Source organism: Heterodontus francisci, chromosome 3, assembly GCF_036365525.1.
Source record: "Heterodontus francisci isolate sHetFra1 chromosome 3, sHetFra1.hap1, whole genome shotgun sequence".
Taxonomy (NCBI): domain Eukaryota; kingdom Metazoa; phylum Chordata; class Chondrichthyes; order Heterodontiformes; family Heterodontidae; genus Heterodontus; species Heterodontus francisci.
The window spans coordinates 199,979,821-200,007,256 of NC_090373.1; the positions used below are offsets into that span (position 1 = coordinate 199,979,821).

At 45.4% G+C, this 27,436-nt stretch overlaps 1 protein-coding gene across 4 annotated transcripts in view; it reads left to right on the forward strand.

The window, feature by feature from the left end:
* The window catches only part of LOC137366082 (cullin-9), a 413,970-nt gene that overhangs the window by 239,227 nt on the left and 147,307 nt on the right, over nucleotides 1-27,436 (forward strand). For all 4 annotated transcript variants that reach the window (XM_068028163.1, XM_068028162.1, XM_068028164.1 and 1 more), the window contains exons 15-17: nucleotides 7,156-7,327; nucleotides 10,700-10,805; nucleotides 21,335-21,430. In XM_068028163.1, coding sequence (XP_067884264.1) covers nucleotides 7,156-7,327; nucleotides 10,700-10,805; nucleotides 21,335-21,430 — 374 coding nt within the window. The remainder of the gene's footprint in view (nucleotides 1-7,155; nucleotides 7,328-10,699; nucleotides 10,806-21,334; nucleotides 21,431-27,436) is intronic.

The following is a 27,436-nucleotide window of genomic DNA, read 5'->3' on the forward strand; positions in this document are numbered from 1 at the left end:
TGGGTAGCAGTGTGGATGAGAATGTAGCTGGGCTCAGAGTATAATCCAGTTGGGTAATGGGATAAAAGTTCCTCCTGTGATGGAATTATGAACCTATCGGAGATGATTTTGGGCATTCTGTACGTTAGAAATATGATGGCAGTCAAGCAATAGCGAGCATTAGGAATTAATATGTAATTTGCAGCAAATATACATTCCTTTAAGACATACAAACCTCAGAAAAAATGATCCAACTGTGGCTAACAAGGAGATAAAGATGGTATTAAATCAAAGCAAGAGGTTTATAGTGTTGCCAGAAAGAGTTGTAAGCTTGAGGATTGGGAGGATTTTAGAATTCAGGAAAGGAGAAACAAGAAATTGATAAGGAAAGATAATGTGAGAGTAGACTAACAAGAGATACAGAAACAGATTATAAACGTTTCTATAGATATGTAGATTGGAAGAAATTAGTGAGTAAACGTGGGCCGATTAGAGTCAGAGACGGGTGAAACTAGAATGGGGAATAAGGAAATAGCAGACATTAAACAAATACTTTACATGTCTTCACGGTAGAAGACACAAAAAAACATTCCAGAGATAATGGGGGACCAAGGTTCTAGTGAGATTGAGGAACTTAAAGAAATCAGTATATGTAAAGAAATAAGACTGCAGAAATGAATGGGACTAAGTGGTGACAAATCCTGTGGACCTGATGACCGCGGGTTTTAAAAGAGGTAGCTGCGGAAGTAGTGGATGCATTGATTTTGAGCTTCTAGAATTTCTTAGATTCTGCAACAGTTCCTAAGGATTGGAAGGTAGTAAACAGAATCCCACAGTTTAAGAAAGGAGGAATAGAGAAACTGTGAACTAGAGGCCAGTTAGCCTAATATCAGTAGAAGGCAAAATACTAAATCTATAAGGAATGCGGTAACATGGCATTTAGAAGTCATTAAGCAGAATCAACATGGATTTATGGAAGGGAAATCCTGTTTGACAAATTTTAGTTTTTTTAAGAATGTAACTAGTAAAATGGTTAAGTGAGAATCAGTGGATGTAGTGTACTTGGATTTTCAAAAAAAAATTGAGAAGGTGCCACACGAGGCAATTATATAAAATTAGCACTAATGGGATTGGGGGTAATATATTAGCATGGATTGATAATTGGTTAATGGACAGAAAACAGTAGGTGTAAAGTGGACATTTCTGGGTTGGCAGGCTGCAACTAGCTTGGTACTGATAGGATCAGAGCTGGGACCTCAGCTAGTTACAATCTATATTAATGAGATAGATGAGGGGACTGACCGTAACGTATCCAAATTTGCTGACATCATAAAGTTTGGTGGGAAAGTAAACGTTGACGCAAAGAGGCTGCAGAGGTATATAGACAGGTTGGGGGAGTGGACAAGAACATAACAGATGGAATACAAAGGGATGAAGTGTGAAGTTATCCACTTTGGTAGGAAAAATCAATAAAGAGAATATTTTTGAATGATAGGAAAATATTTGCATTCAGAGGGCTGAGGTGTCCTTGTATATGAATCACAAAGTTAACAGGCAGGTGCAGCAAGCAATTAGGAAGGCAAATAGTTACGTTAGCTTTTGATACAAAGGGATTGGAGTATGAGCAAGGAAGTCTCAATACAATTATTCAGGGCATTGGTAAGACCACACCTGGAGTACTGTGTGCAGTTTTGGTCTCCTTCGAAGGAAGGACATGCCCGAGAGGAAGTGTAACTAAGGTTTGCTAGACTGGTTCCAGGGATGAGGGGATTGTCCTATGAGGGGAGATTGAATAGACTGGGTCTATATTTCATGCACTTTAAAAGAATGAGAGGTGATGTATTTGAAACACAAAAGTATTAAGGGGCTTTACAGGGTAGATGCTGAGAAAATGTTTCCCCAAGCTGGAAAATCTCAAAAATGGGGTCACAGTCTCAGAATAAGGGGTCAAAGAACAAAAGAACAGAGAACAGTACAGCACAGGAACAGGCCATTCGGCCCTCCAAGCCTGCGCCGATCTTGATGCATGTCTCAACTAAAACCTTCTGCACGTCCGGGGACCGTATCCCTCTATTCCCATCCTATTCATGTATTTGTCAAGATGCCTCTTAAACGTCGCTATCGTACCTGCTTCCACCACCTCCCCCGGCAGCAAGTTCCAGGCACTCACCACCCTCTGTGTAAAGAACTTGCCTCGCACATCCCCTCTAAATTGGCCCCTCGCACCTTAAACCTATGTCCCCTAGTAACTGACTCTTCCACCCTGGGAAAACGCTTCTGACTATCCACTCTCCATGCCAATCATAACTTTGTAAACCTCTATCATGTCGCCCCTCCACCTCCGTCGTTCCAGTGAAAACAATCCGAGTTTATCCAACCTCTCCTCATAGCTAATGCCCTCCAGACCAGGCAACGTCCTGGTAAACCTCTTCTGTACCCTCTGCAAAGCATCCACGTCCTTCTGGTAGTGTGGCGACCAAAATTGCACGCAACATTCCAAGTGTGGCCCAACTAAGGTTCTGTACAGCTGCAGCATGACTTGCCAATTTTTATACTCTATGCCCTGACCGATGAAGGCAAGCATGCCGTATGCCTTCTTGACTACCCTATCCACCTGCGTTGCCACTTTCAGTGACCTGTGGACCTGTACACCCAGATCTCTCTGCCTGTCAATACTCCTAAGGGTTCTGCCATTTACTGTATACTTCCCAACTGCATTAGACCTTCCAAAATGCATTACCTCACATTTGTCCGGATTAGACTCCATCTGCCATTTCTCCGCCCAAGTCTCCAACCGATCTAAATCTTGCTGTATCCTCTGACAATCACTATTCGCAACTCCACCAACCTTTGTGTCGTTCGCAAACTTATTAATCAGACCAGCTACATTTTCCTCCAAATCGTTTATATATACTACAAACAGCAAAGGTCCCAGCACTGATCCCTGCGGGACACCACTAGTCACATCCCTCCATTCAGAAAAGCACCCTTCCACTGCTACCCTCTCTTCTATGACCGAGCCAGTTCTGTATCCATCTTGCCAGCTCCCCTCTGATCCCATGTGACTTCACCTTTTGTACCAGTCTGCCATGAGGGACCTTGTCAAAGGCTTTACTGAAGTCCATATAGATAACATCCACTGCCCTTCCTTCATCAATCATCTTCATCACTTCCTCAAAAAACTCAATCATGTTGGTGATATACGACCTCCCCTTCACAAAACCATGCTGCCTCTCGCTAATAAGTTCCAAATCCTGTCCCGAAGAATCCTCTCTAATAATTTCTCTACCACTGACGTAAGGCTCACTGGCCTATAATTTCCTGGATTATCCTCGCAACCCTTCTTGAACAAAGGAACAATATTGGCTATTCTCCAGTCCTCTGGGACCTCACCTGTAGCCAATGAGGATACAAAGATTTCTTTCGAGGCCCCAGCAATTTCTTCCCTTGCCTCCCTCTGTATTCTAGGGTAGATCCCATCGGGCCCTGGGGACCTATCTACCTTAATGCTTTGCAAGACGCCCAACACCACCTCCTTTTTGATAATGACATGACCCAGACTGTCTACACTCCCTTCCCCAGACTCATCATCCACCAAGTCCTTTTCTTTGGTGAATACTGATGCAAAGTACTCATTTAGTACCTCGCCCATTTCCTCCGGCTACACACATAGATTCCCTCCTCTGTCCTTGAGTGGGCCAATCCTTTCCCTGGTTACCCTCTTGCTCTTTATATATGTGTAAAAAGCCTTGGGATTCTCCTTAATCCTGTTTGCCAATGACTTTTCATGACCCCTTTTAGCCCTCCTGACTCCTTGCTTAGGTTCCTTCCTACTGTCTTTATATTCCTCAAGGGCTTCGTCTGTTCTCAGCCTTCCAGCCCTTCCGAATGCTTCCTTTTTCTTTTTGACTAGGCTCACAATATCCCGTGTTATCCAAGCTTCCCGAAACTTGCCAACCTTGTCTTTCTTCCTCACAGGAACATGCTGGTCCTGGATTCTAATCAGCTGACTTTTGAAAGACTCCCACATGTCAGATGTTGATTTACCCTCAAACAGCCGCCCCCAATCTAAATTCTTCAGTTCCTGCCTAATATTGTTATAATTAGCCTTCCCCCAATTTAGCACCTTCACCCGAGGACTACTCTTATCCTTATCCACAAGTACCTTAAAACTTATGGAATTATGGTCACTGTTCCCGAAATGCTCCCCGACTGAAACTTCGACCACCTGGCCGGGCTCATTCCCCAGTACCAGGTCCAGTACGGCCCCATCCCTAGTTGGACTATCTACATATTGTTTCAAGAAGCCCTCCTGGATGCTCCTTACAAATTCTGCTCCATCCAAGCCCCTAGCGCTAAGTGAGTCCCAGTCAATATTGGGGAAGTTAAAATCATCCACCACTACAACCCTGTTACCTTTACATCTTTCCAAAATCTGTCTACATATCTGCTCCTCTACCTCCCGCTGGCTGTTGGGAGGCCTGTAGTAAACCCCCAAAATCGTGACTGCACCCTTCCTATTCCTGAGCTCCACCCATATTGCCTCGCTGCACGACCCCTCTGAGGTGTCCTCCCACAGTACAGCTGTGATATTCTCCTTAACCAGTAATGCAACTTCCCCCACCCCTTTTACATCCCCCTCTATCCCGCCTGAAGCTTCTAGATCCTGGAGCATTTAGCTGCGGCAATGTGGCGCAGTGGTTAGCACTGCAGCCTCACAGCTCCAGAGACCCGGGTTCAATTCTGTGTACTGCCTGTGTGGAGTTTGCAAGTTCTCCCTGTGTCTGTGTGGGTTTCCTCCCACATGCCAAAGACTTGCAGGTTGATAGGTAAATTGGCCATTATAAATTGCCCCTAGTATAGGTAGGTGGTAGGGAAATATAGGGACAGGTGGGGATGTGGTAGGAATATGGAATTAGTGTAGGATTGGTATAAATGGGTGGTTGATGGTCGGCACAGACTCGGTGGGCCAAAGGGCCTGTTTCAGTGTTGTATCTCTAAACTAAAACTAAACTAAACTTCCCTCAACCAAGTCTCTGTAATAGCAACAACATCATAGTTCCAAATCACTTGCAACTGAGATGAAAAGAAATTTCACTTAAAGGGTTGTGAATCTTTAGAATTCTCTGCCCCAGAGAGCTGTGGATACTCCGGCGTGGAGTCTATTCAAGGCTGAGGTTGATAGATTTTTGGATACTAAGGGAATTCAGGGAAATGGGGATGCTGCGGGAAGATGCAGTTGAGGTAGAAGATGGCAGAGCTGGCTCAGAGTCAAACGGCCTCCTTCTAAATCTTATGTTCTTCTGAATCTAGCGAAGTCTACATTGCAGAATTGCCCATAATTTGGCTGCCATATCACCAAGATGAGAGAACCTGAGTTCAGTGAATTTACTGACATCATATTGAGTTACATTTTGTACCATTGTGGGATTTGCCCAGTGAAGTTGGGCTCCTGAGAGATTAAATGAATTTTTGTCTTTGTTCTTGGGATGTGATCATCACTAGCAAGGCCAGCATTTATTGCCCATCCCTAATTGCCCTTGAGAAGGTGGTGGTGAGATGCCGTCTTGATCAGCTGCAGTTCATCTAGTGCGGGTACACCCACAATGCTGTTAGGAAGGGAGTTCCAGGATTTTAACCCAGTGACAGTGAAGGAACGGTGATATAGTTCTAAGTAAAGATGGTGTGTGGCTTGGAGGGGAACTTGCAGGTGGTGGTGTTCCCATGCACCTGCCTCTCTTGTTCTTCTCTGTGATAAAGGCCGCGGGTTTGGAAGGTGCTATTGAAGGAGCCTTGATGAGTTTCTGCAGTGCATGTTGTAGTTGGTACACACTGCTGCCACTGTACGTCAGTGGTGTAAGAACTGAATGTTGAAGGTGGTGGATGGTGTGCCAATCAAGCGAGCTGCTTTGTCCTGGATGGTGTCGGGCCTCTTGAGTGTTGTTGGAGCTGTACCCATCCAGGCAAGTGGAGAGTATTTCATCACACTCCTGACTTGTGCCTTGTGATGGTGGACAGGCTTTGGGGAGTCAGGAGGTGAGTTACTCGCTGCAGGATTCCCAGCCTCTGACCTGCTCTTGTAGCCACAGTGTTTATCGGGCTGATCCAATTAAGTTTCTGGTCAGTGGAAATCCCCAGGGAGTTGATGGGGGATTCAGTGATGGTAATGCCATTGAATGTCAAAAGGAAATGGTCATTGCCTGGCACCTGTGTGTCATGTATGTTAGCGATTATAATTCCATGATGGGAAATCACAATCACAGAATTGTTTCAGTGCAGAAGGAGGCCATTCTGGCAATCGTGTCTGCATGGGCTCACTGAGAGAGCAATTTACCTAGTGCCATTCCCCTGCCTTCTCCCTATGACACTGCACATTCTTCCTTTTCAGATGAGTCTAATTCCCTTTTGAAAGCCTTGATTTGAATCTACCTCCATCACACTCTCAGGCAGTGCATTCCAGATCCTAACCACTTGCTGCGTGAAAAAGTTTTTCCTCATGTTCCCATCTCTGACCTCCATACCTGAAAGTCATCAAGGGAAACCCTCGGATTTCTATCTTAATAAAACTCACATTGTCCACCCCCAATTGGTTCCATTTGAATAAAGTATTACAAAGTAACAAAATACTAATTGGATGATTAGTATGTTTTGCAATATTCTCGTTTGGATTTCAGTGAAGGGTAATGAATGTGTAGTAAACATTCGAGCTATGTTCATCTGAACTGTGAAAATGCACAGCAGCAATCTGTAAATTAAGTGGAACAATCCAATGTTTTGTCACATGTAGTGCATATTGGCTTAAGTGTGATTATTGTTGTCGAGTATCGGTACCAGCACACTTAATCCAGATGACAACTCCTGATTATAATTGGAGGTTTATAGATTTATAGATTTCGATTTATATTTTTAGAACATCCAGTGACGAGTAGAGAGTTGGAGGTGATGGCTCAATGTTAGGATTTTGGTGGTGACATTTATTAATCACTTGAGTAGCACTAATCTGATTTAGAAAGTCAAGACTACTTGACTTGATCAAGCCAGCAGTCTCTTACCTGTACTTATACTATTTTTGAGTAATTTTGTTCAAACCTAAATGTATTTTAATGCTGCTAAAATGATCTGTAGGTTGTTTCCCTGGCTGGTGGTTTATATTCCTTGCTGTTCTTCTTTATGTAGGTTCCAGTGTGGAATTAAAAGAGGACAAGTGTTGGGAGAAGGTGGAGGTGTCCTCCAATCATCACAGAGCAAGCAAGCTAACTGACAAGAACACCAAAACGTACTGGGAATCAAATGGCAGCACAGGGTCCCATTACATTAACATCTACATGCACAAAGGTGTTGTCATCAGGTAAGGGTCAGGGATTCAAACTAGAGCCATTCAGACTTTATTAGCTATGCGGTACACAAGCCCAATGACCCTGTTGCAGTAGAGTTCTTAAAGTATATTTCTCTCTGTAGTCTCTTCTCCCTTGCCCGCAATCTGTCCATAAATGGCTCTGTATAACTTAATTTTTGTCCATAATCTCCCCACCAAAGCTTTGACTGCACTTTTATTTAAAAAGTCGAACACAGTTGGGATAATCTTGTAGGTAAAATAATAGATTCCAGGATGTTCAAGGTTTCAAAATAGTGCTAAGTGCTAGGCTAGGTGTCAAAACACTAACTTCAGAGGGATCATTGATCTTTTCTCATCCTTAGTCTTGTCCTAACTGCTATCTCCTCACTTTCCTGAAAGGATCGCTTGATAGCGAGCAGGAAGCTTGGCTTCTGCTTTTCCTTCCCTCCCTAGAAAAGGGCTGCTGGGAACACCCTAACTCAGCTGAGCTGATCTAACTTGCTATGTAGCAAGATACAAACCCACAATCCTCTTAATCTGAATAAACATTTCATATTTTTTGGCAAATGCTTTCAACGTTTGCTGTTTGACTAAATGCTAATCTGGGTGGATACAAATGATGTATCTCCTGTGGAGTTGCATATGGGTAATTGTGACCTAGTGTTTTCAGGTTTAGCAAGGTGTAAGGGTGGGGGTATGATTGGACTGAAGCAAAAGTGGGGTGGGGAAGAGGGGCAGGAAGGGTGAAAGTTCCTCTGTGGGAAGAAGGGCTATTGCTTTCGTCAAGATCCCACATAGACTGGTTTTTAAAAAAAAAATAAAAACTCATGGGATCCAGGGAAAAGTGGATATAAAATTGGCTCAGTGGCAGGAAACAAAAGTTAATTGTTGACAGGTTTTTTTATGACTGGAGGTCTGTTTCCAGTGGCGTTCCGCAGGGCTCAGTACTGGGTCCCCTGCTTTTTGTGGTGTATATTAATGATTTGGACATAAATGTAGGGGGCATGATCAAGAAATTTGCAGACGACACAGATTGGCCATGTGGTTGATAGCGAGGAGGATAGCTGTAGGCTGCAGGAAGATATCGATGGACTAGTCAGATGGGCAGAAAAGCTGCAATCCATCTGGTGTAGATACACCCGCAGTGCTGTTAAGAAGAGAGTTCCAAGATTTTGACCCAACGACAGTGAAAGAATGGCGATATAGTTGCAAGTCAGGATGATGTGTGACTTTGGAAGGTTCTGTTGAAGGGGCCTTGCTGAGTTGCCGTTATGCAGTTGCAGATGGTACACATTGCTGCCACTGTGAGGCAATGGTGGAGGGAGTGAATGTTTAAGGTGGTAGAGGGAGTGCTAATCGAGCGGGCTGTTTTGTCCTGGATGATGTCGAGCTTCTGGAGTTTTGTTAGGCTGTGCTCATCCAGGCATACTCCTGACTTGTGCCTTAGGTAATCAGGGGGTGAGTTACTTGCCGCAGAATTCCCAGCTTCTGATCTGCTCTTGTAGCCATAGTATTTATATGGCAGTTCCAGATAAGTTTCTGGCTAATGATAACCCCCTAGGATGGTGGGGGGCTGGCTCAGCGATGGTAATGCTATTGAACGCCAAGGGGAGATGGTTAGATTCTCTCTTGTTGGAGATGGTTGTGTGGCGCAAATGTTACTTGCCCAAGCCTGAATGTTGTTCAGGTTTTGCTGCCTGCTGGCATGGACTGCTTCAGTATCTGAGGAGTCTCAAATGGTGGTGAACATTGTACAATCATCAGCGAGCATCCCCACTTCTGATCTTAAGATGGGGGAGAAGGTCATTGATGAAGCAGCTGAAGATGGTTGGGCCGAGGACACGACCCTGAGGAACTCCTTCAGTCATGTCCTTGGGCTGAGATGATTGACCTCCAACAGCCACAACCATCTTCCTTTGTACTATGTATGACTCCAACTAGTAGGGAGTTTTCCCTTGAATCCCATTGACTTCAAATTGGCTAAGGCTCCTTGATTCCGTTCTCTGTCAAATGCTGCCTTGATGTCAAGGGCAGTCACACTTGCTTCACCTCTAGAATTCAGCTTTTTTGTCCCTGTTTGGACCAAGGCTGTAATGAGGTCAGGAGCTGAGTGACCCTGGTGGAATCCAAACTGAGCATCGGTGAGCGGGTTGTTGCTAAGTAAGTGCCCCTTAATAGCACTGTCGAGGGCACCTTCCATCACTTTGCTGATTGAGAGCAGGCTGATGGAGTAATTGGCTGGATTGGATTTGTCCTGTTTTTGATGGACAGGACATGCCTGGGCAGTTTTCCAAATTGTCGGATACGTGCCCTGTTGTATCTGTACTGGAGCAGCTTGGTGAAGGGTGCAGCCATCTCTGGAGCACAAGCCTCCAGTACTACAGCCGAGATGTTGTCAAAACCCATAGCCTTTGTTGCATCCATTGCCTTCAGCTGTTTGTTGATTTCACGTGGAGTGAATTGAATTGGCTGAAGACTGGTGTCTATGATGCTGGGGACCTCAGAAGGAGGATCATCCACTCGGCACTTCTGACTGAAGATCGTTGAAAGTGCTTCAGCTGTATCCTTTGCGCTGGCGTGCTGGGCTCCCATGTGTAAATCTCCTTTTTGGCCCCGAATGGGCCCACTCCTCCTTTTTGCCACTTTTTATTTATATGCCTGTAGAAGACTTTTGGATTCCCTTTTATGTTAGCTGCCAGTCTCTTCCCGTACTCTCTCTTTGCTGCTCTTATTTTTTTTTTTGACCTCTTCTCTGTACTTTTTGATTCGGCCTGGTTCTCAATTGTATTAGCCAGCTGACATCTATCATACGCATTCGTATTCTCATTCATCTTTCTCTTCTGTCATTTTGTTACTTGGGGAAAAAATCAGGCCTTTGGAAATGGTGAAGTTGGTCTATTATTTCAGGTTTGAAAAGCCCTGATGTCTTTTAGAGAGCCACCAGCCCTGTATTACTGGAACAGGCAACGATTTTCTCCAGGGATGTTCCTGAGAAATGATAATGTTAGAAAAGCTTAACAGTGGAAAAACCTTCTTCACAGTTCCACTTTCAAGAGTATGCCATATTGTAGATAAATGTGGAGACTTTTATAATGGGATTTTCCATAGCACTTGGTTAACATAAGCTTTCAATGCACTTTGTAATAGATTGGTGTGAGCTACGTACCCTTTTTAGTATAAGACCTAAGAATAGAGCCCCTGAATTTTCATTTCTGTGATGAGATTTCTCAAATCATCCAAATTGCTCCATGGGAGTAAAGAAAAAGGTTTTACTTGTGCAGTATAAACCCATGCATAAGTAACCCCCATAGATCCATTTTTGGTACAGAATATTTTTTGACTGCAGTGGCAGTCTGCTGATATGTCTCTTACCTTGCATTACAGACAACTGACCTTGGTGGTTGCGAGTGAAGACTCCAGTTACATGCCAGCACGTGTGGTGGTGATGGGAGGGGATGATCCCAGTAATGTCAACACAGAACTAAACACAGTGAGTTACTAAGACGAGCGCTGCACAGCCAGTGAGGCAAAACCAGATAAATCCTGCAAGAATATAGTTACAGCTTTCAATACAAAACACTTTTACAGTTTGTTCAGTGACCACTTAAATTTTTACCTCCTGTGGTTTCTTGTTTTTTTTTTTGCAATTTACAGGAAAAGGTGTAATTATTTTTACAGATGTTGATTAACAAAAATGCCGATTTGAGAAGCCGGAAAATATTCAAAGGGTTCATTTCTGATGCATCCTGCTCTTTAGCTTTCACATACGCACAAACAGGCAGTCATGCACTTGAGAGATCCATGGAACGAGTTCAATATTGCTTATTTTGATTGTCACTTTGTTTCAGTAGTTTTATTTTCCTTTTTGAAGCCTATTTGTCATTACTTTCAATTTGGGGATGTGGTTTATTATTTTTCAGTTTCTGGTTTGCATATACCAGTGGTGCATTGGCACAAATCCCTAAATTCTCTTCAATCAAATTTTCCAAAAGAAAGCAACAAAATTATGGCTATGAGGTCCTTGCAGCTCTTAACCAGACTGCTGCACTGAACTCAGTGTCTCATCTTGGGACCGGTAGGAGGAAGTCTATTCTTCACTAATGCCCACTTCAGGTGCTGTGCATCACTGGTATTTGGTGTTACAACTGAGGCGGGAGGAATGCACTGTTAATTCAGTCCCACGTCTCCACAGGTCACAACATATCAAATTTTCCCACTTACTGAAACAGCCAATTAGGTACTCTATTTGTCCCCAGAATAAAGCACACCAACCAGGTTTATTTAATAAACAACAAAATTATCCATTTATTATAATTTAGGGCGGCACAGTGGCGCAGTGGTTAGCACCGCAGCCTCACAGCTCCAGCGACCCGGGTTCAATTCTGGGTACTGCCTGTGTGGAGTTTGCAAGTTCTCCCTGTGTCTGCGTGGGTTTCCTCCGGGTGCTCCGGTTTCCTCCCACATGCCAAAGACTTGCTGGTTGATAGGTTAATTGGTCATTATAAATTGCCCCTAGTATAGGTAGGTGGTAGGGAAATATAGGGACAGGTGGGGATGTGGTAGGACTATGGAATTAGTGTAGGATGAGTATAAATGGGTGGTTGATGGTCGGCGCAGACTCGGTGGGCCGAAGGGCCTGTTTCAGTGCTGTATAACTAAACTAAACTATAAAACCTAGTCTTAACCAATAATGAAGTAAATATATATGCAAATCGAAATACTAAATTATTATCCTCGCCCTCACACATCCAAAAACTGGTTAACTCGGAAAAAAGGGATTTTTGTTTCCAACTGTTTCAAAGGAATAACAAATAAGAACCTATACTGAAGCGAAGAGATGGGCATCCTTTGGTTTGGCAAGAGTTTTAGTTTTAGAGATACAGCACTGAAACAGGCCCTTCGGCCCACCGAGTTTGTGCCAACCATCAACCACCCATTTATACTAATCCTACACTAATTCCATATTCCTACCACATCCCCACCTGTCCCTATATTTCCCTACCACCTACCTATACTAGGGGCAATTTATAAGGGGCAATTTTACCTATCAACCTGCAAGTCTTTGGTATGTGGGAGGAAACCGGAGCACCCGGAGGAAACCCATGCAGACACAGGGAGAACTTGCAAACTCCACACAGGCAGTACCCAGAATTGAACCCAGATCGCTGGAGCTGTGAGGCTGCGGTGCTAACCACTGCGCCACTGTCCCAAAGTCGAATAGTTGGATGCCACTCGGAGTCTTTCCAGACGAGGTTGATGATCAGTCTGTTTTGGATAGATATTCAAAGAAATTCAACTGCAGAAGTTTCACATAGATCTTCCATCAAGTGTGCAGCAACAGGTGTCTGTTTTCTCACACATTTGATACAAAAGTCCTTTTTGAAGATGCAAGGTTTCTGCAAGCATTCAGGGTTTCTTAAAAATGCAGGAGGCAAGAGTACCACTTCATAGAGGCTCTTGCTTTTCACTAGCAGGGATTCTTCAAAGAGAGGTAACAGTTCTCTGTTTTTCTTACCTCCTGGCAGGTCCATATTGCAGATTCCAACTGCTTGCTTTTACTCCAAAAATCAGCATCTTTTAACAGTTCAAAGTGAAACTAACTTTTCCGAGCAAGTCTCATGCGAAGTTATGAATTCTCTCGTCACAACAAAAGGAAGCTCTTAGGTCAAAACCCCCTGCTGTGTTTACTGGAAATCACATGCTTTCCAGCACAGGGCGGCACAGTGGCGCAGTGGTTAGCACCGCAGCCTCACAGCTCCAGGGACCCGGGTTCGATTCCGGGTACTGCCTGTGTGGAGTTTGCATGTTCTCCCTGTGTCTGCGTGGGTTTTCTCCGGGTGCTCCGGTTTCCTCCCACAAGCCAAAAGACTTGCAGGTTGATAGGTAAATTGGCCATTATAAATTGTCACTAGTATAGGTAGGTGGTAGGGAAATATAGGGACAGGGGGGATGTTTGGTAGGAATATGGGATTAGTGTAGGATTAGTATAAATGGGTGGTTGATGTTCGGCACAGACTCGGTGGGCCGAAGGGCCTGTTTCAGTGCTGTATCTCTAATCTAATCTAATCAAAACTTATTTACAGGTCAACCTTTTTAAGCAAAACCCCATAAGTCAGCCTCTTCAGTTTGAAAAATACAGATTCCAAGTTTTAACAAAAAAAAAAATGGAAATTCCATAACAATGGATGTCAGGGGTCTTTCTGCTACCAGACTATTATTGGTGAAGATCCCCACAAATCTAGTTCTGGGTGTAGGAGTCATGTGATGCCTGTGGCTCTGGGCTGATTATTGTTCATTACAGTGTCACACAACCTGTTGATTTTCTAGACTGGATCAGACTCTCTTTTAGATTGTGCCATCCCAAGATCAAAGACATGGTTACAAGGTGATGAAGTTTGGGAAATAAATGTTCCAGTGTGAACATCACTTCAAAAAGACAGGTAGAATGGAAAAGGCGAAGTTAGCCGTGATAAAGGATGACATAAGGACAGTAGTAAGAAATGATCTTTGCTCAGAAGATCAGGAAGTAGAATCAGCATGGGTGCAGATCATGAATAACAAGGGTCAGAAAACGTTGATCGGAAGAGTTTATAGGCCCCCTAACAGTAGTTATACCATTGGACAAAGCATTAAGCAAGAAATAATTGAAGTTTGTAACAAAGTCAGTATCATCGTGGGGAATTTTAATATTTGTAATATCATATGACAAATCAAATGGACAAAGGTGATTTGGAAGATGAGTTTGTAGCATGATTTCATGACAGCTTCCTAGAACAAGACCTTGTGGAGCCAACTAGGGGCAAAATAATTTCAGATCTATTTTGTGTAATGAGGCAGGTTTAATTAGTAATCTCATAGTAAATGATCCTCTGGGGGGAAAAAGTGGTCATAATAGTGGCGCAGTGGTTAGCACCGCAGCCTCACAGCTCCAGCGACCCGGGTTCAATTCTGGGTGCTGCCTGTGTGGAGTTTGCAAGTTTTCCCTGTGTCTGCGTGGGTTTCCTCCGGGTGCTCCGGTTTCCTCCCACAAGCCAAAAGACTTGCAGGTTGGTAGGTAAATTGGCCATTATAAATTGCCCCGAGTATAGGTAGGTGGTAGGGAAATATAGGGACAGGTGGGGATGTGGTAGGAATATGGGATTAGTGTAGGATTAGTATAAATGGGTGGATGATGGTCGGCACAGACTCGGTGGGCCGAAGGGCCTGTTTCAGTGCTGTATCTCTATAAAAAAAAAAAATACAATTGAATTCCATATTGCATTTGGGAGCAACATACTCAAGTCCAAAACAAGAGACTTCAACTTAAACAAAGCCATAGGTATGAGGGGAGAGTTGGTTAAAGTTGATTGGTAAATAGACTGAAAAGTGGGAATCTCATTAAAAAAAAAGAAAAAACACAGCAAGAAAGATTCATCCATGGCTTGCTAGGGAAATTAAGGATAGTATTAGAATTTTAAAAATGGTAGGAAGCCTGAGAACTGGGAGAGTTTCAGAAACCCACAAAGGATGGTCAAAAGGTGGTTGATAAAGGAAAAATAAAATGAGTAAACTAGCAATGAATATAAAAATGGATTATAAGATCTTTTACAATTATATAGAAAGAAGAGTAGTTAAAGTAACCTTGGCCCCTTAGAGATAGGAGATTATCATGGGGAATGAGGAAATGGCAGAGACGTTGAACAAAATACACATACCAGAAATAGGGGATATCTAAGGGCCAAATGAGTGAGAAATTTGGTTATTAATTTCAGCAGAGAAAAACTATCAGAGAAACTTAAGGGACTAAAAGTTGACATATCCCTAGGACCTGTTAGCCTAGATACTAGGGTTCTTAAAGAGCTAGCTGCGGAGAGCATGGATTCACTGGTCACTATTTTCCAAAATTGTCAAGATTCTAGAATGGTTCCCGCGAATTGGAAATTAACAAATATAACGCCACTGTTCAAAAAAGCAGGGAGAGAGAAAACGGAATTACAGACTAGTTAGCTTGACACCAGTCGTCAGGAAAATGCTGAAATCTATCAAGAAGGAAGTCCTAACAATGCACTTAGAAAATCATTGTATAATCAGACAAAAGTCAACATGGTTTTACAAAAGGGAAATCATGTTTGACAAATTTCTTAGTTTTTTGAGGATGTAACTAGTAGGGTAGATAAAGGCAGCCAGTAGTTGTAGTGTACTTGGATTTCCAAAAGGCATTCAATAAAGTGCCACACAAAAGGTTAATATGCAGGATAAGGGCTCGCAGAGTTGGGGGTAATATATAGGGATGGATGGAGGAAACAGGAAGCAGAGAATAGAGATAAATGGGGCACTTTCAAGTTAGCAGGTTGTAACTAGTGGGTGCTGCAGGGATCAGTGCTGAAGCCTCAGCTATTTACCATCTATATTAATCTAGATGAAGAGGCTGAGAATGATGTATTTAAGTTCACTGATACAAAGCCAAGTGGGGAAGGTAAGCTGTGAGCACACAAAGGATGCAAAGAGATATAGTCAGATTAAGTGAGTGGGCAACAAGATGGCAGGTAGAGTAGAATGTGGGGAAGTGTGAGGTTATTCACTTTGCCAGTAAGAAAAGATGAGCTGAATATTTTTTAAAAGGCTTCAAACTTCTAAATGTTCATGTACAGAGACAATTGGGGGATACTCATGCAAGGAACACAAAATTAACATGCAGGCACTGCAAGCAATTGGGAAGGCAAATGGCATGTTGGCTTTCGTTGCAAGGGGACTGGAGCACAAGAATAAGGAAGTCTTGGTACAATTGTCCAGGGCTTTTTCAGACACACCTGGAGTACTGTGCACAATTTTAGTCTCCATATATAACGGTACAGCAAAGGTTCACTAGATTGGTTCCTGGAATGGGAGGATTGTCCTTTGATGAGAGGCTGAGTAAATTGGGCCTATACTCTGGAGTTTAGAAGAATGAGAGGTGATCTCATTGAAACATAACAGATTCTGAAGGGGCTTGACAGGGTAGACACTGAGAGATAGCTGGGGAATCTAGAACATGGAGACACAGCCTCAGGATAAGGGGTTGAACACTTAGGCATGAGATGAGGACACATTTGTTTGCTCAGGGGAGTTGTGAATCTTTGGAATTCTCGACCCCAGAGGGTCGTGGATTCTCCACCATTAAATATATTCAAAAGTGATAGATTTTTGATTTCTTGGGAATCCAAGGATATGGGGAGTAGATGGGAAAGCGGAGATGAGGCAGATGATCATATGCAATGGTGGAGCAGGTGCGAGGGACTGAATGGCCTACTGCTCCCATTTCTTATGTTCATCTCCTGTGGAATACCGCAGAACGAGTTTTTAAAATGCTAATTAGCTTGTCATTTTATATGTGTGAGATTAGAGAATTCGTAATAGCACGCTGTTTGGTCATGAACAACATCACAGCCAAGCCCAAAGCTGTCTTCTCCCAATCGTCACAAACGCATGACCTAGGAAAGGTCACTGAGTAACAACGGAACGATGGCTCATTTTCCCCTCCCTCACTCAACTAATGTGCTGTGTTGATTCTAATGTGGTGCCATGACGATCACACTGGAAATTCAAATCTGGAATGCTTGGCTCAACATGATGAATAAATCCAAGGAGCCTTGCCTTCAATCACTTTCTCCGAGATCACCATCCATTTTGATGCTAGCATGAAGTGGTACACCTGGCCTGTGATTTGCTGAAAGTCATGGGTAGAATACATTGCATAGTTCAAGATCAGGGACACTGGCAAAGGATATGGTCCCTTAATAGGTGGTTAAAGTCCCTCTGTCCATTGTTGGGATTCAGGTGAATGGAATCCCCCTGTCCATTATTGGGATTCAGCTGAATGGAATCCCCCTGCCCAGTATTGGGATTTAAGGTGGATGGAATCCCCCTGTCCATTGTTGGGATTCAGGTGGAATTTTGTTATTCATTCATGGGATGTGGGCGTTGCTGGCCAGGCCAGCATTTATTGCCCATCCCGAATTGCCCTTGGGAATGTGGTGGTGAGCTGCCTTCTTGAACCACTGCAGTCCATGTGGGGTAGGTACACCCACGGTGCTGTTAGGAAGGCAGTTCCAGGATTTTGACCCAGCAACAGTGAAGGAACGGTGATATAGTTCCAAGTCAGGATGGTGTGTGACTTGGAGAGGAACTTGCAGGTGGTGGTGTTCCCATGCATTTGCTGCCTTGTCCTTCCAGTTGTTAGAGGTCGCGGGTTTGGAAGGTGCTGTCAAAGGAAACTTGGTGCATTGCTGCACTGCATCTTGTAGATGGTACACACTGCTGCCACTGTGCGTCGGTGGTGAAGGGAGTGAATGTTTGTGGATGGGGTGCCAATCAAGCAGGCTGCTTTGACCTGGATTGTGTCGAGCTTCTTGAGTGTTGTTGGAGCTGCACCCATCCAGGCAAGTGGAGTGTATTCCATCACACTCCTGACTTGTGCCTTGTCGATGGGGGCAAGGCTTTGGGGAGTCAGGAGGTGAGTTACTCGCCTCAGGATTCCTAGCCTCTGACCTGCTCTTGAAGCCACGGTATTTATATGGCTACTCCAGTTCAATTTCTGGTCAGTGGTAGCCCCCAGGATGTTGGTAGTGGCGGATTCAGTGTTGGGCATGCCATTGAATGTCAAGGGGAGATGGTTCGATTCTGTCTAGTTGGAGATGGTCATTGCCTGGCACTTCTGTGGTGTGAATGTTACTTGCCACTTATCAGCCCAAGCCTGGATATTGTCCAGGTCTTGCTGCATTTCTACACGGACTGCTTCAGTATTTGAGGAGTCACAAATGGTGCTGAATATTGTGCAATCATCAGCGAACATCCCCACTTCTAACCTTATGATTGAAGGAAGGTCATTGATGAAGCAGCTGAAGATGGTTGGGCCTAGGACACTACCCTGAGGAACTCCTGCAGTGATGTCCTGGAGCTCATATGATTGACCTCCAACAACCACAACCAACTTGCTTTGCGCTAGGTATGAGTCCAACCAGCGGAGGGTTTTCCCCCTGATTCCCATTGACTCCAGTTTTGCTAGGGCTCCTTGATGCCATACTCTGTCAAATGCTGCCTTGATGTCAAGGGCAGTCACTCTCACTTCACCTCTTGAGTTCAGCTCTTTTGTCCATGTTTGAACCAAGGCTGTAATGAGGTCAGGAGCTGAGTGGCCCTGGCGGAACCCAAACTGAGCGTCACTGAGCAGATTATTGCTAAGCAAGTGCCGCTTTATGGCACTGTTGATGACACCTTCCATCACTTTACTGATGATTGAGAGTAGGCTGATGGGGCGGTAATTGACCGGGTTGGACTGGTTCTGCTCTTTGTGTACAGGACATACCTGGGCAGTTTTCCACATTGCAGGGTAGATGCCAGTGTTGTAGCTGTACTGGAACAGCTTGGCTAGGAGCGCAGCAATGTCTGGAGCACAGGCCTTCAATACTATTGCCGGAATATTGTCAGGGCCCATAGCCTTTGCAGTATCCAGTGCCTTCAGTCATTTCTTGATATCGCGCGGAGTGAATCGAATTGGCTGAAGTCTGGCATCTGTGATGCTGGGGACTTCAGGAGGAGGCCGAGATGGATCATCAACTCGGCACTTCTGACTGAAGATTGTTGCAAATGCTTCAGCCTTGTCTTTCGCACTGATGTGCTGGGCTCCCCCATCATTGAGGATGGGGCTATTTGTGGAGCCACCTCCTCCAGTGAGTTGTTTAATTGTCCACCACCATTCACGGCTGGATGTGGCAGGACTACAGAGCTTAGATCTGATCTGTTGGTAACGGGATTGCTAAGCTCTGTCTATCGCATGCTGCTTACGCAGTTTGGCACGCAGATAGTCCTGTGTTGTAGCTTCACCAGGTTGACACCTCATTTTTAGGTGTGCCTGGTGCTACTCCTGGCATGCCCTCCTGCACTCTTCTTTGTCCCAGGGTTGGTCTCCTGCTTTGATGGTAATGGTAGAGTGGGGGATATGCTGGGCTATGAGGTTACAGATTGTGGTTGAGTACAATTCTGATGCTGCTGATGGCCCACAGCGCCTCATAGATGCCCAGTTTTGCATTGCTAGATCTGTTAGAAATCTATCCCATTTAGCACGGTGGTAGTGCCGCACAACATGATAGAGGATATCCTCAATGTGAAGGCGGGACTTCGTCTGCACAAGGACTGTGCGGTGGTCACTCCTACCAGTTCCCTCACCACCTGCCGCATATCCAGTCTAGCAGATATGTCCTTTAAGACTCGGCCAGCTCGGTCAGTAGTTGTGCTACCGAGCCACTCTTTGTGATGGACATTGATGTCTCCCACCCAGAGTACATTTTGCGCCCTTGCCACCCTCATTGCTTCCTCCAAGTGGTGTTCAACATGGAGGAGTACTGAGTCATCAGCTGAGGGAGGGTGGTCGGTGGTAATCAGCAGGAAGTTTCCTTATCCATGTTTGACCTGATGCCATGAGACTTCATGGGTACCGGAGTCGATGTTGAGGACTCCCAGGGCAACTCCCTCCCTTACATATACCACTGTGCTGCCACCTCTGCTGTGTTTGTCCTGCCGGTGGGACAGGGCGTACCCAGGGATGGTGATGGCAGTGTCTGGGACATTGTCTGTAAAGTATGATTCTGTGAGTATGACTATGTCAGACTGTTGCTTGACTAGTCTGTGGGACAGCTCTCCCAAATTTGGCACAAGCCCCCATATGTTAGTAAGGAGACTTTGTAGTGGTTAGGTACAACTGAGTGGCTTGCTAGGCCATTTCAGAGGGCATGTAAGAGTTAACCACATTGCTGTGGGTCTGGAGTCACATGTAGGCCAGACCAGGTAAGGACAGCAGATTTCCTTCCCGAAAGGACATTAGTGAACCAGATGGGTTTTTACAAAAATCGACAATGGTTTCATGGCCATCATTAGACTAGCTTTTTTAAAAATTCCAGATTTATTAATTGAATTCAAATTCCACCTTCTGCTGTGGGATTTGAACCCTTGTGCCCAGAGAAATACCCTGGGTCTCTGCATTACTTTCCAGTGAAAATACCACTATGCCACCGCCTCTCTCGATGGAATCCCTCAGTTTGCTGGTGTGTAAACTCCCTATCAGTGATCTGTAACATAAACAACCCATCCCTCAGTTTGCCAGTGTATAAACTCCCTATCAGTGATCTATAACCATAAACAACCCATCCCTCAGTTTGCCGGTGTATAAACTCCCTATCAGTGATCTGTAACATAAACAACCCATCCCTCAGTTTGCCAGTGTATAAACTCCCTATCAGTGATCTATAACCATAAACAACCCATCCCTCAGTTTGCTGGTGTGTAAACTCCCTATCAGTGATCTGTAACATAAACAACCCATCCCTCAGTTTGCCAGTGTATAAACTCCCTATCAGTGATCTATAACCATAAACAACCCATCCCTCAGTTTGCTGGTGTGTAAACTCCCTATCAGTGATCTGTAACATAAACAACCCATCCCTCAGTTTGCCAGTGTATAAACTCCCTATCAGTGATCTATAACCATAAACAACCCATCCCTCAGTTTGCCGGTGTATAAAGTCCCTATCAGTGATCTATAACCATAAACAACCCATCCCTCAGTTTGCCGGTGTATAAACTCCCCATCAGTGATCTATAACAAACAACCCATCCCTCAGTTTGCCTGGCACTCCTATTTGAAAATATTTCATTTTGTGTGAAGCACTCAGCTGTTCTTTACAGAGATTGTTTGTTTTCATATCTTCACACTTTCGCTTGGAGAATAGTATGGAGTATTGGAAGGATTTGCAAACTGATTGACAACCTGATGAATTGCGCCATGAACGCTTCTTCCGTGGCTATCAAGTCTTGGAGTGTACCTCAAACTGGGTGCCTTTTGCCTTAAGTTGGAGTGCTGCCAACTGAGCCACAAGACCCCTCAGAGAGATGATGAATCTTTTTAACCATAAGCATTTGTTTGCGACAGTGCAGTTGTACATTAATGTGATGCAACACATCCTTGTTTGGTGATCTCCCACTTATTGACCCTGCCTTTTTTTTCAGGTGAATGTGGCGCCCACTGCCAGCCGTGTTTTACTGCTGGAGAATATGACTCGTTACTGGACAATTATCCAGATCCGAATCAAACGATGCCAGCAGGTAGATCCTTAGAATAAGATATGCTGTTGAAGCTTTTTTTCTTGCATTCATCAGGCGCAAGAATCCCAAATTTCTAAGGGGGCAACAGTTTATACTGCATGAGCAAAGGGTGCTGATTGGTTGGCAAGTTGAGGCGTTGCCATGGAGAATGCACCAGGGAACTATTGTCCTCCATGATTTTGTTTAATTCAAAAAAGGTGCAACATCTGGACATGCTCCTGTTGTCTGCAGAGGACAGGTCCCTGCGAATGAATATGTGTAGCTTCTGGCAAGTGTAAGTGAGCCACGTTGTGAGCCCAACTGATGGTCTTAAATTGGTTGTTAGTGTAATTCTTGGCATACTCCGGATTGTTCATTAAGTGCTGTCCAATCGCAGAATCAAATCTAATGTTAGAAATTGTGTGCTGAGTTTTTGCAATTACGGGCTGGTTGCATACTGTCAGTACTCTGCCTGTTGCGAACAGACGAAGGGACTTGCTGTTTGATACGATCCACCAGTCATTGGGACATACGACCTACATACCTGGCATCGCACTGGCACTGAAATTCATAAACCACATTAGTCACTTGTGTGGGCTGTAAGATTGGCCTTATCTTGTAAATAGGGACCGAGACATTTCTTCACTATGCAAGCTTGATGCTGAAATCGGGCACATCAAAGCTATCCTGCAGCACAGTGGTTAGCCTGATCAGATCGTTGCTCTGAGGGGTCACTGACCTGAAACATTAACTTTGCTTCTCACTCCACGGATGCTGCTAGACCTGTTGAGTATTTCCAGCATTTCTTGTTTTTATTGCTCACTGTGTATTTTGCACGCTCATTGATGGGCTGAAAGCCGCCACTTTCGGACCTGAAAAGTGTTCAGTCTACCTCAAATTGCTCTGGAAGGGTAAGGTTGCTCAAAGGTTTGAGCAACATGCGAAGTGAACTGTTTGGCAATGCTGCTATGCAGTAGCAACACAGGTGGTATTTTCCACATGCAGGATGCTGCTGTCAAGCCAAAAAGACGTTCTGCCTACCACACATTATCAGTCGGGCTTGCAATGTGCTAGAAGCTATATATATTTTTTTTTCTTGTTCATGGGATGTGGGTGTCGCTGGCTAGGCCAGCATTTATTGCCCATCCCTAATTGCCTTAGAGAAAGTGGTGGTGAGCTGCCTTCTTGAACTACTACAGTTCATGGGGTGCAGGTACACCAACAGTACTGTTAGGAAGGGAGTTCCAGGATTTTGACCCAGTGACAGTGAAGGAACGGTGATATAGTTCCAAGTCAGGATGATGTGTGACTTGGATGGGAACTTGCAAGTGATGGTGTTCCTGTGCATTTGCTGCCCTTGTCCTTCTAGGTGGTAGAGGTCGCCGGTTTGGAAGGTGCTGTCGAAGGAAGAATGGTGAGTTGCTGCAATGCATCTTGTAGATGGTACGCACTGCTGCCACTGTGTGTCGGTGATGGAGGGAGTGAAGGTGGTGGATGGGGTGCCAATCAAGCGAGCTGCTTTGTCCTGGATGGTGTTGAGCTTCGAGTGTTGTTGGAGCTGCACCCATCCAGGCAAGTGGAGAGTATTACATCACATTCCTGACTTGTGCCTTGTAGATGGTGGACAGGCATTAGGGAGTCAGGAGGTGAATTACTTGCCGAATTCCCAGCCTCCGACTTGCTCTTGTAAACACAGTATTTATGTGGCTGCTCATAGAAAATAGGAGCAGGAATAGGCCACTTGGCCCTACGAGCCTGCTCCGCCATTCATTATGATCATGGCTGATCATCCAACTCAGTAGCCTGTTCCCGCTTTCGCCCCATACCCTTTAATCCCTTTAGACCCAAGAGCTGTATCTTCTTGAAAACATTCAATATTTTGGCCTCAACTGCTTTCTGTGGTAGCGAATTCCACAGACTCACCACTCTCTGGGTGAAGAAATTTCTCCTCATCGCAGTCCTGAAAGGTTTACCCCATATTCCTAGACTATGACCCCTGGTTCTGGACTCCCCCACCATCGGAAACATCCTTCCTGCATCTACCCTGTCAAGTCCTGTTAGAACTTTATAGGTTTCTATGAGATCCCCCCTCACTCTTCTGAACTCCAGCGAATATAATCCTAACCGACTCACTCTCTCCTCATATGTCAGTCCCGCCATCCCAGGAATCAGTCTGGTAAACCTTCGCTGCACTCCCTCTAGTTCAGTTTCTGGTCAATGGTGACCCCCAGGATGTTGATAGTGGGAGATTCAGAGATGGTAATGCCATTGAATGTCAAGGGAAGATGGTTAGATTCTCTCTTGTTGGAGATGGTCATTGTCTGGCACTTAGGTGGCAAGTAACATTCATGCCACACATCAGCCCAAGCCTGGATGTTGTCCAGGTCTTGCTGCATATGGACACGGACTGCTTCAGTATCTGAGGTGTTGCAGTTGGTGCTCAACACTGTGCAATCATCAGCGAACGTCCTCACTTCTGACCTAATGATGGAGGGAAGGTCATTGATGAAGCAGCTGAAGATGGTTGGACCTAGAACACTACCCTGAGGAACCCCTGCAGTGAAGTCCTGGGACTGAGATGATTGACCTCCAACAACCACAGCCATCTTCCTTTGTGCTAAGTGTGACTCCAACCAGCGGATAGTTTTCCCCCTGATTCCCATTGACTCCAGTTTTGCTAGGGCTCCTTGATGCCATACTCGATCAAAAGCTGCCTTGATGTCAAGGGCAGTCACTCTCACCTCATCCCTGGAATTCAGCTCTTTAATGAATGTTTGGACTGGCGAAACCCAAATTGAGCGTCAGTGAGCAGCTGATTGTTGAGCAAGTGTTGCTTGATGGCACTGTTGATGACACCTTCCATCGCTTTACTGATCGAGAGTAGACTGATAGATCGGTGATTGGCTGGGTTGGACTTGTCCTGCTTTTTGTGTACAGGACATACTTGGGCAATTTTCCACATTACTGGGTAGATGCCAGTGTTGTAGCTGTACTGTAACAGCTTGGCTCGGGGCGCGGCTAGTTCTGGAGCACAGGTCTTCAGTACTATTGCCCGAATGTTGTCAGGGCCTTTGCAGTACCAGTGCCTTCAGCCATTTTGTGATATCACTTGGAATGAATTAGATTAGCTGAAGACTGTAATCTGTGATTCTGGGCACCTCAGGATGAGGCAGAGATGGATCATCCACTTGGCACTTTTGGCTGAAGATGGATGCAAATGCTTCAGCCTTGTCTTTTGCACTGATGTGCTGGGCTCCCTCATTATTGAGGATGGGGATATGTTTGGAGCCTGCTCATCCTGTCAGTTGTTTAATTGTCCACCATCATTCACGACGGGATGTGGCAGGACTGCAGAGCTTAGATCTGATCCGTTGGTTGTGGGTTCGCTTAGCCCTGTCTATTACAGGCTGCTTCCGGTGTTTGGCAAGCAACTAGTCCTGTGTTGTAGTTTACCAGACTGATACCTCATTTTTAGGTATGCTTGGTGCTGCTCCTGGCATGCCCTCCTGCAGTTTTCATTGAACCAGGGTTGGTCTCCTGGCTTGATGGTAATGGTAGAGTGGGGGATATGCCGGGCCATGAGGTTACAGATTGTGGTTGAGTACAATTCTGCTGCTGCTGATGGCCCACAGTGCCTCATGGATGCCCAGTTTTGCATTGCTAGATCTGTTCGAAATCTATCCTATTTAGCACGGTGATAGTGCCACACAACACGATGGACGGTATCCTCAATGTGAAGACGGGACTTCATCTCCACAAGGACTGTGCGGTGGTCACTCCTACCAATGCTGTCATGGACAGATACATCTGCGACAGGCAGATCGGTGAGGATGAGGTTAAGTATATTTTTCCCTCTTGTTGGATCCCTCACCACCTGGCGCAGACCCAGTCTAGCAGCTGTGTTCTTTCAGACTTAGCCAGCTCGATTCATAGTGATGCTACCGAGCCACTCTTCATGATGAACATAAAGTCTCCGACCCAGAGTACATTTTGTGCACTTGCTACCCTCAGTGCTTCCTCGAAGTGGTGTTCAACATGGAGAAGCACTGATTGACCAGCTGAGGGGGCATGGTAGGTGGTAATCAGCAGGAGGTTTATGTGTCCATGTTGGACCTGATACCATGAGACTTCGTGGGGTCCAGAGTCAATGTTGAGGACTCCAAGGGCAACTCCCTCCCGACTGTATACCACTGTGCCACCACCTCAGGGGTGGTGATGGTGTCTGGGACATTGTATGCAAGGTATGATTCTGTGAGTATGACTATATCAGGCTGTTGCTTGACTATTCTATGGGACAGTGCTCGCAATTTTGGCACAAGCCCCCAGATGTTAGTCAGGAGGACTTGCCGTTGTCATTTCCAGTACCTAGATCGATGCTGGGTAGTCTGTCCAATTTCATTCCTTTTCTTGCGCTTTGTAGTGGTGGAATACAACTGAGTGGCTTGCTGGGCCATTTCAGAGGGCATTTGAGAGTCTACCACATTGCTGTAGGTCTGGAGTCACATGTAGGCCAGAACAGGTAAGGACATCAGATTTCCTTCCCTAAAGGGTGTTAGTGAACCTGAGGTTTTACAACCGTCGACAATGGTTTCATGCTCGCCATTAGGCTAGCTTTTTTTAAATTCCAGGTTTATTAATTTAATTCAAATTTCACTATCTGCCGTGGATTTGAACCCTTGTCCCTAGAACATTCACTGAGGCATCTGGGTTACTAGTCTACATTACCACTACGCCACCGCCTCCCCCTCATACATTGGGGCCTGTCCTCTGCAGGCAAATGGAACAAGTCCAGGCATTAAGCCTTTTTTGAATTAAACAACAATGTGAGGGACAATAGTTCACTGGTGCATTCTCCACAGTGTCGACTTGAAAACCAATCAGCATCTTTTTCTCATCGCTATAAATTGTTACCCGTAACTGCTGCCTTCCGTGTTGTTTCAGTCGCTGTGAGGCAACTATGGAGTGACCTCTCCATGGCGCATGCCTGGGCAAATTTATGGAGGTTGAGAGTTGCCCAGTCGTCAAAACCCCCCTCTCGGCCTTTCTGGTGGGGTCCAAAGGAGTGCAGGACACGACGTTTGGCACTAGTATGGCTGCAGGAACTGCCGGAAACATGCCAAAGGTGACACATGACCGCCTACGGGGTTCCGCTCCGGATTTTCTGTTAGGGTTTACTCCCTTAGCCTTGGTCTCTCCCGAGACGCCCACAAGGCAGTGGGGTTGTTGGGGCCCCTACACAGGTGTAGGATGGTGCCGGTGGGAGGAGGGGATGCAAGGGGGAGGGGTAGAGGGAGGAGGGGGGGGGTGCAGGGGAAGGGGGTGCGGGGTGAAGATGGTGCGAGGGGGGGGCGGGCTGGGACGGGGTTGTGAGGGGGTGAGCTGAGAGGGTGGAGCAGGGAAGGGGAGGGGGGTGGAAGGGGGGTAAAGGGGGGGGGAGGGGGGGTGGAATCTGGTGCAGGTAATAAGCCATTTCCTCAGTGCCCACCATCGACGTCCGGAAGGCTCATCCACGTCCTTCGGGATTTTTTGGGATTTTCTTCTCCCTGCTGCTTTCACATGCGTTCAAATCCTCTGAAGAAGGAATTTTCCTCCACACAAGATCAGGGGGCAGGTTGTTCAACCTTGCCCGTCTAAGAGCGAAGTCCAAAGTACGGAAAGTCCTCATCAGAGAACTCCTCTTTGCTGACGATGCTGCTTTAACATCTCACACTGAAGAATGCCTGCAGAGTCTCATCGACAGGTTTGCGTCTGCCTGCAATGAATTTGGCCTAACCATCAGCCTCAAGAAAACGAACATCATGGGGCAGGATGTCAGAAATGCTCCATCCATCAATATTGGCGACCACGCTCTGGAAGTGGTTCAAGAGTTCACCTACCTAGGCTCAACTATCACCAGTAACCTGTCTCTAGATGCAGAAATCAACAAGCGCATGGGTAAGGCTTCCACTGCTATGTCCAGACTGGCCAAGAGAGTGTGGGAAAATGGCGCACTGACACGGAACACAAAAGTCCGAGTGTATCAGGCCT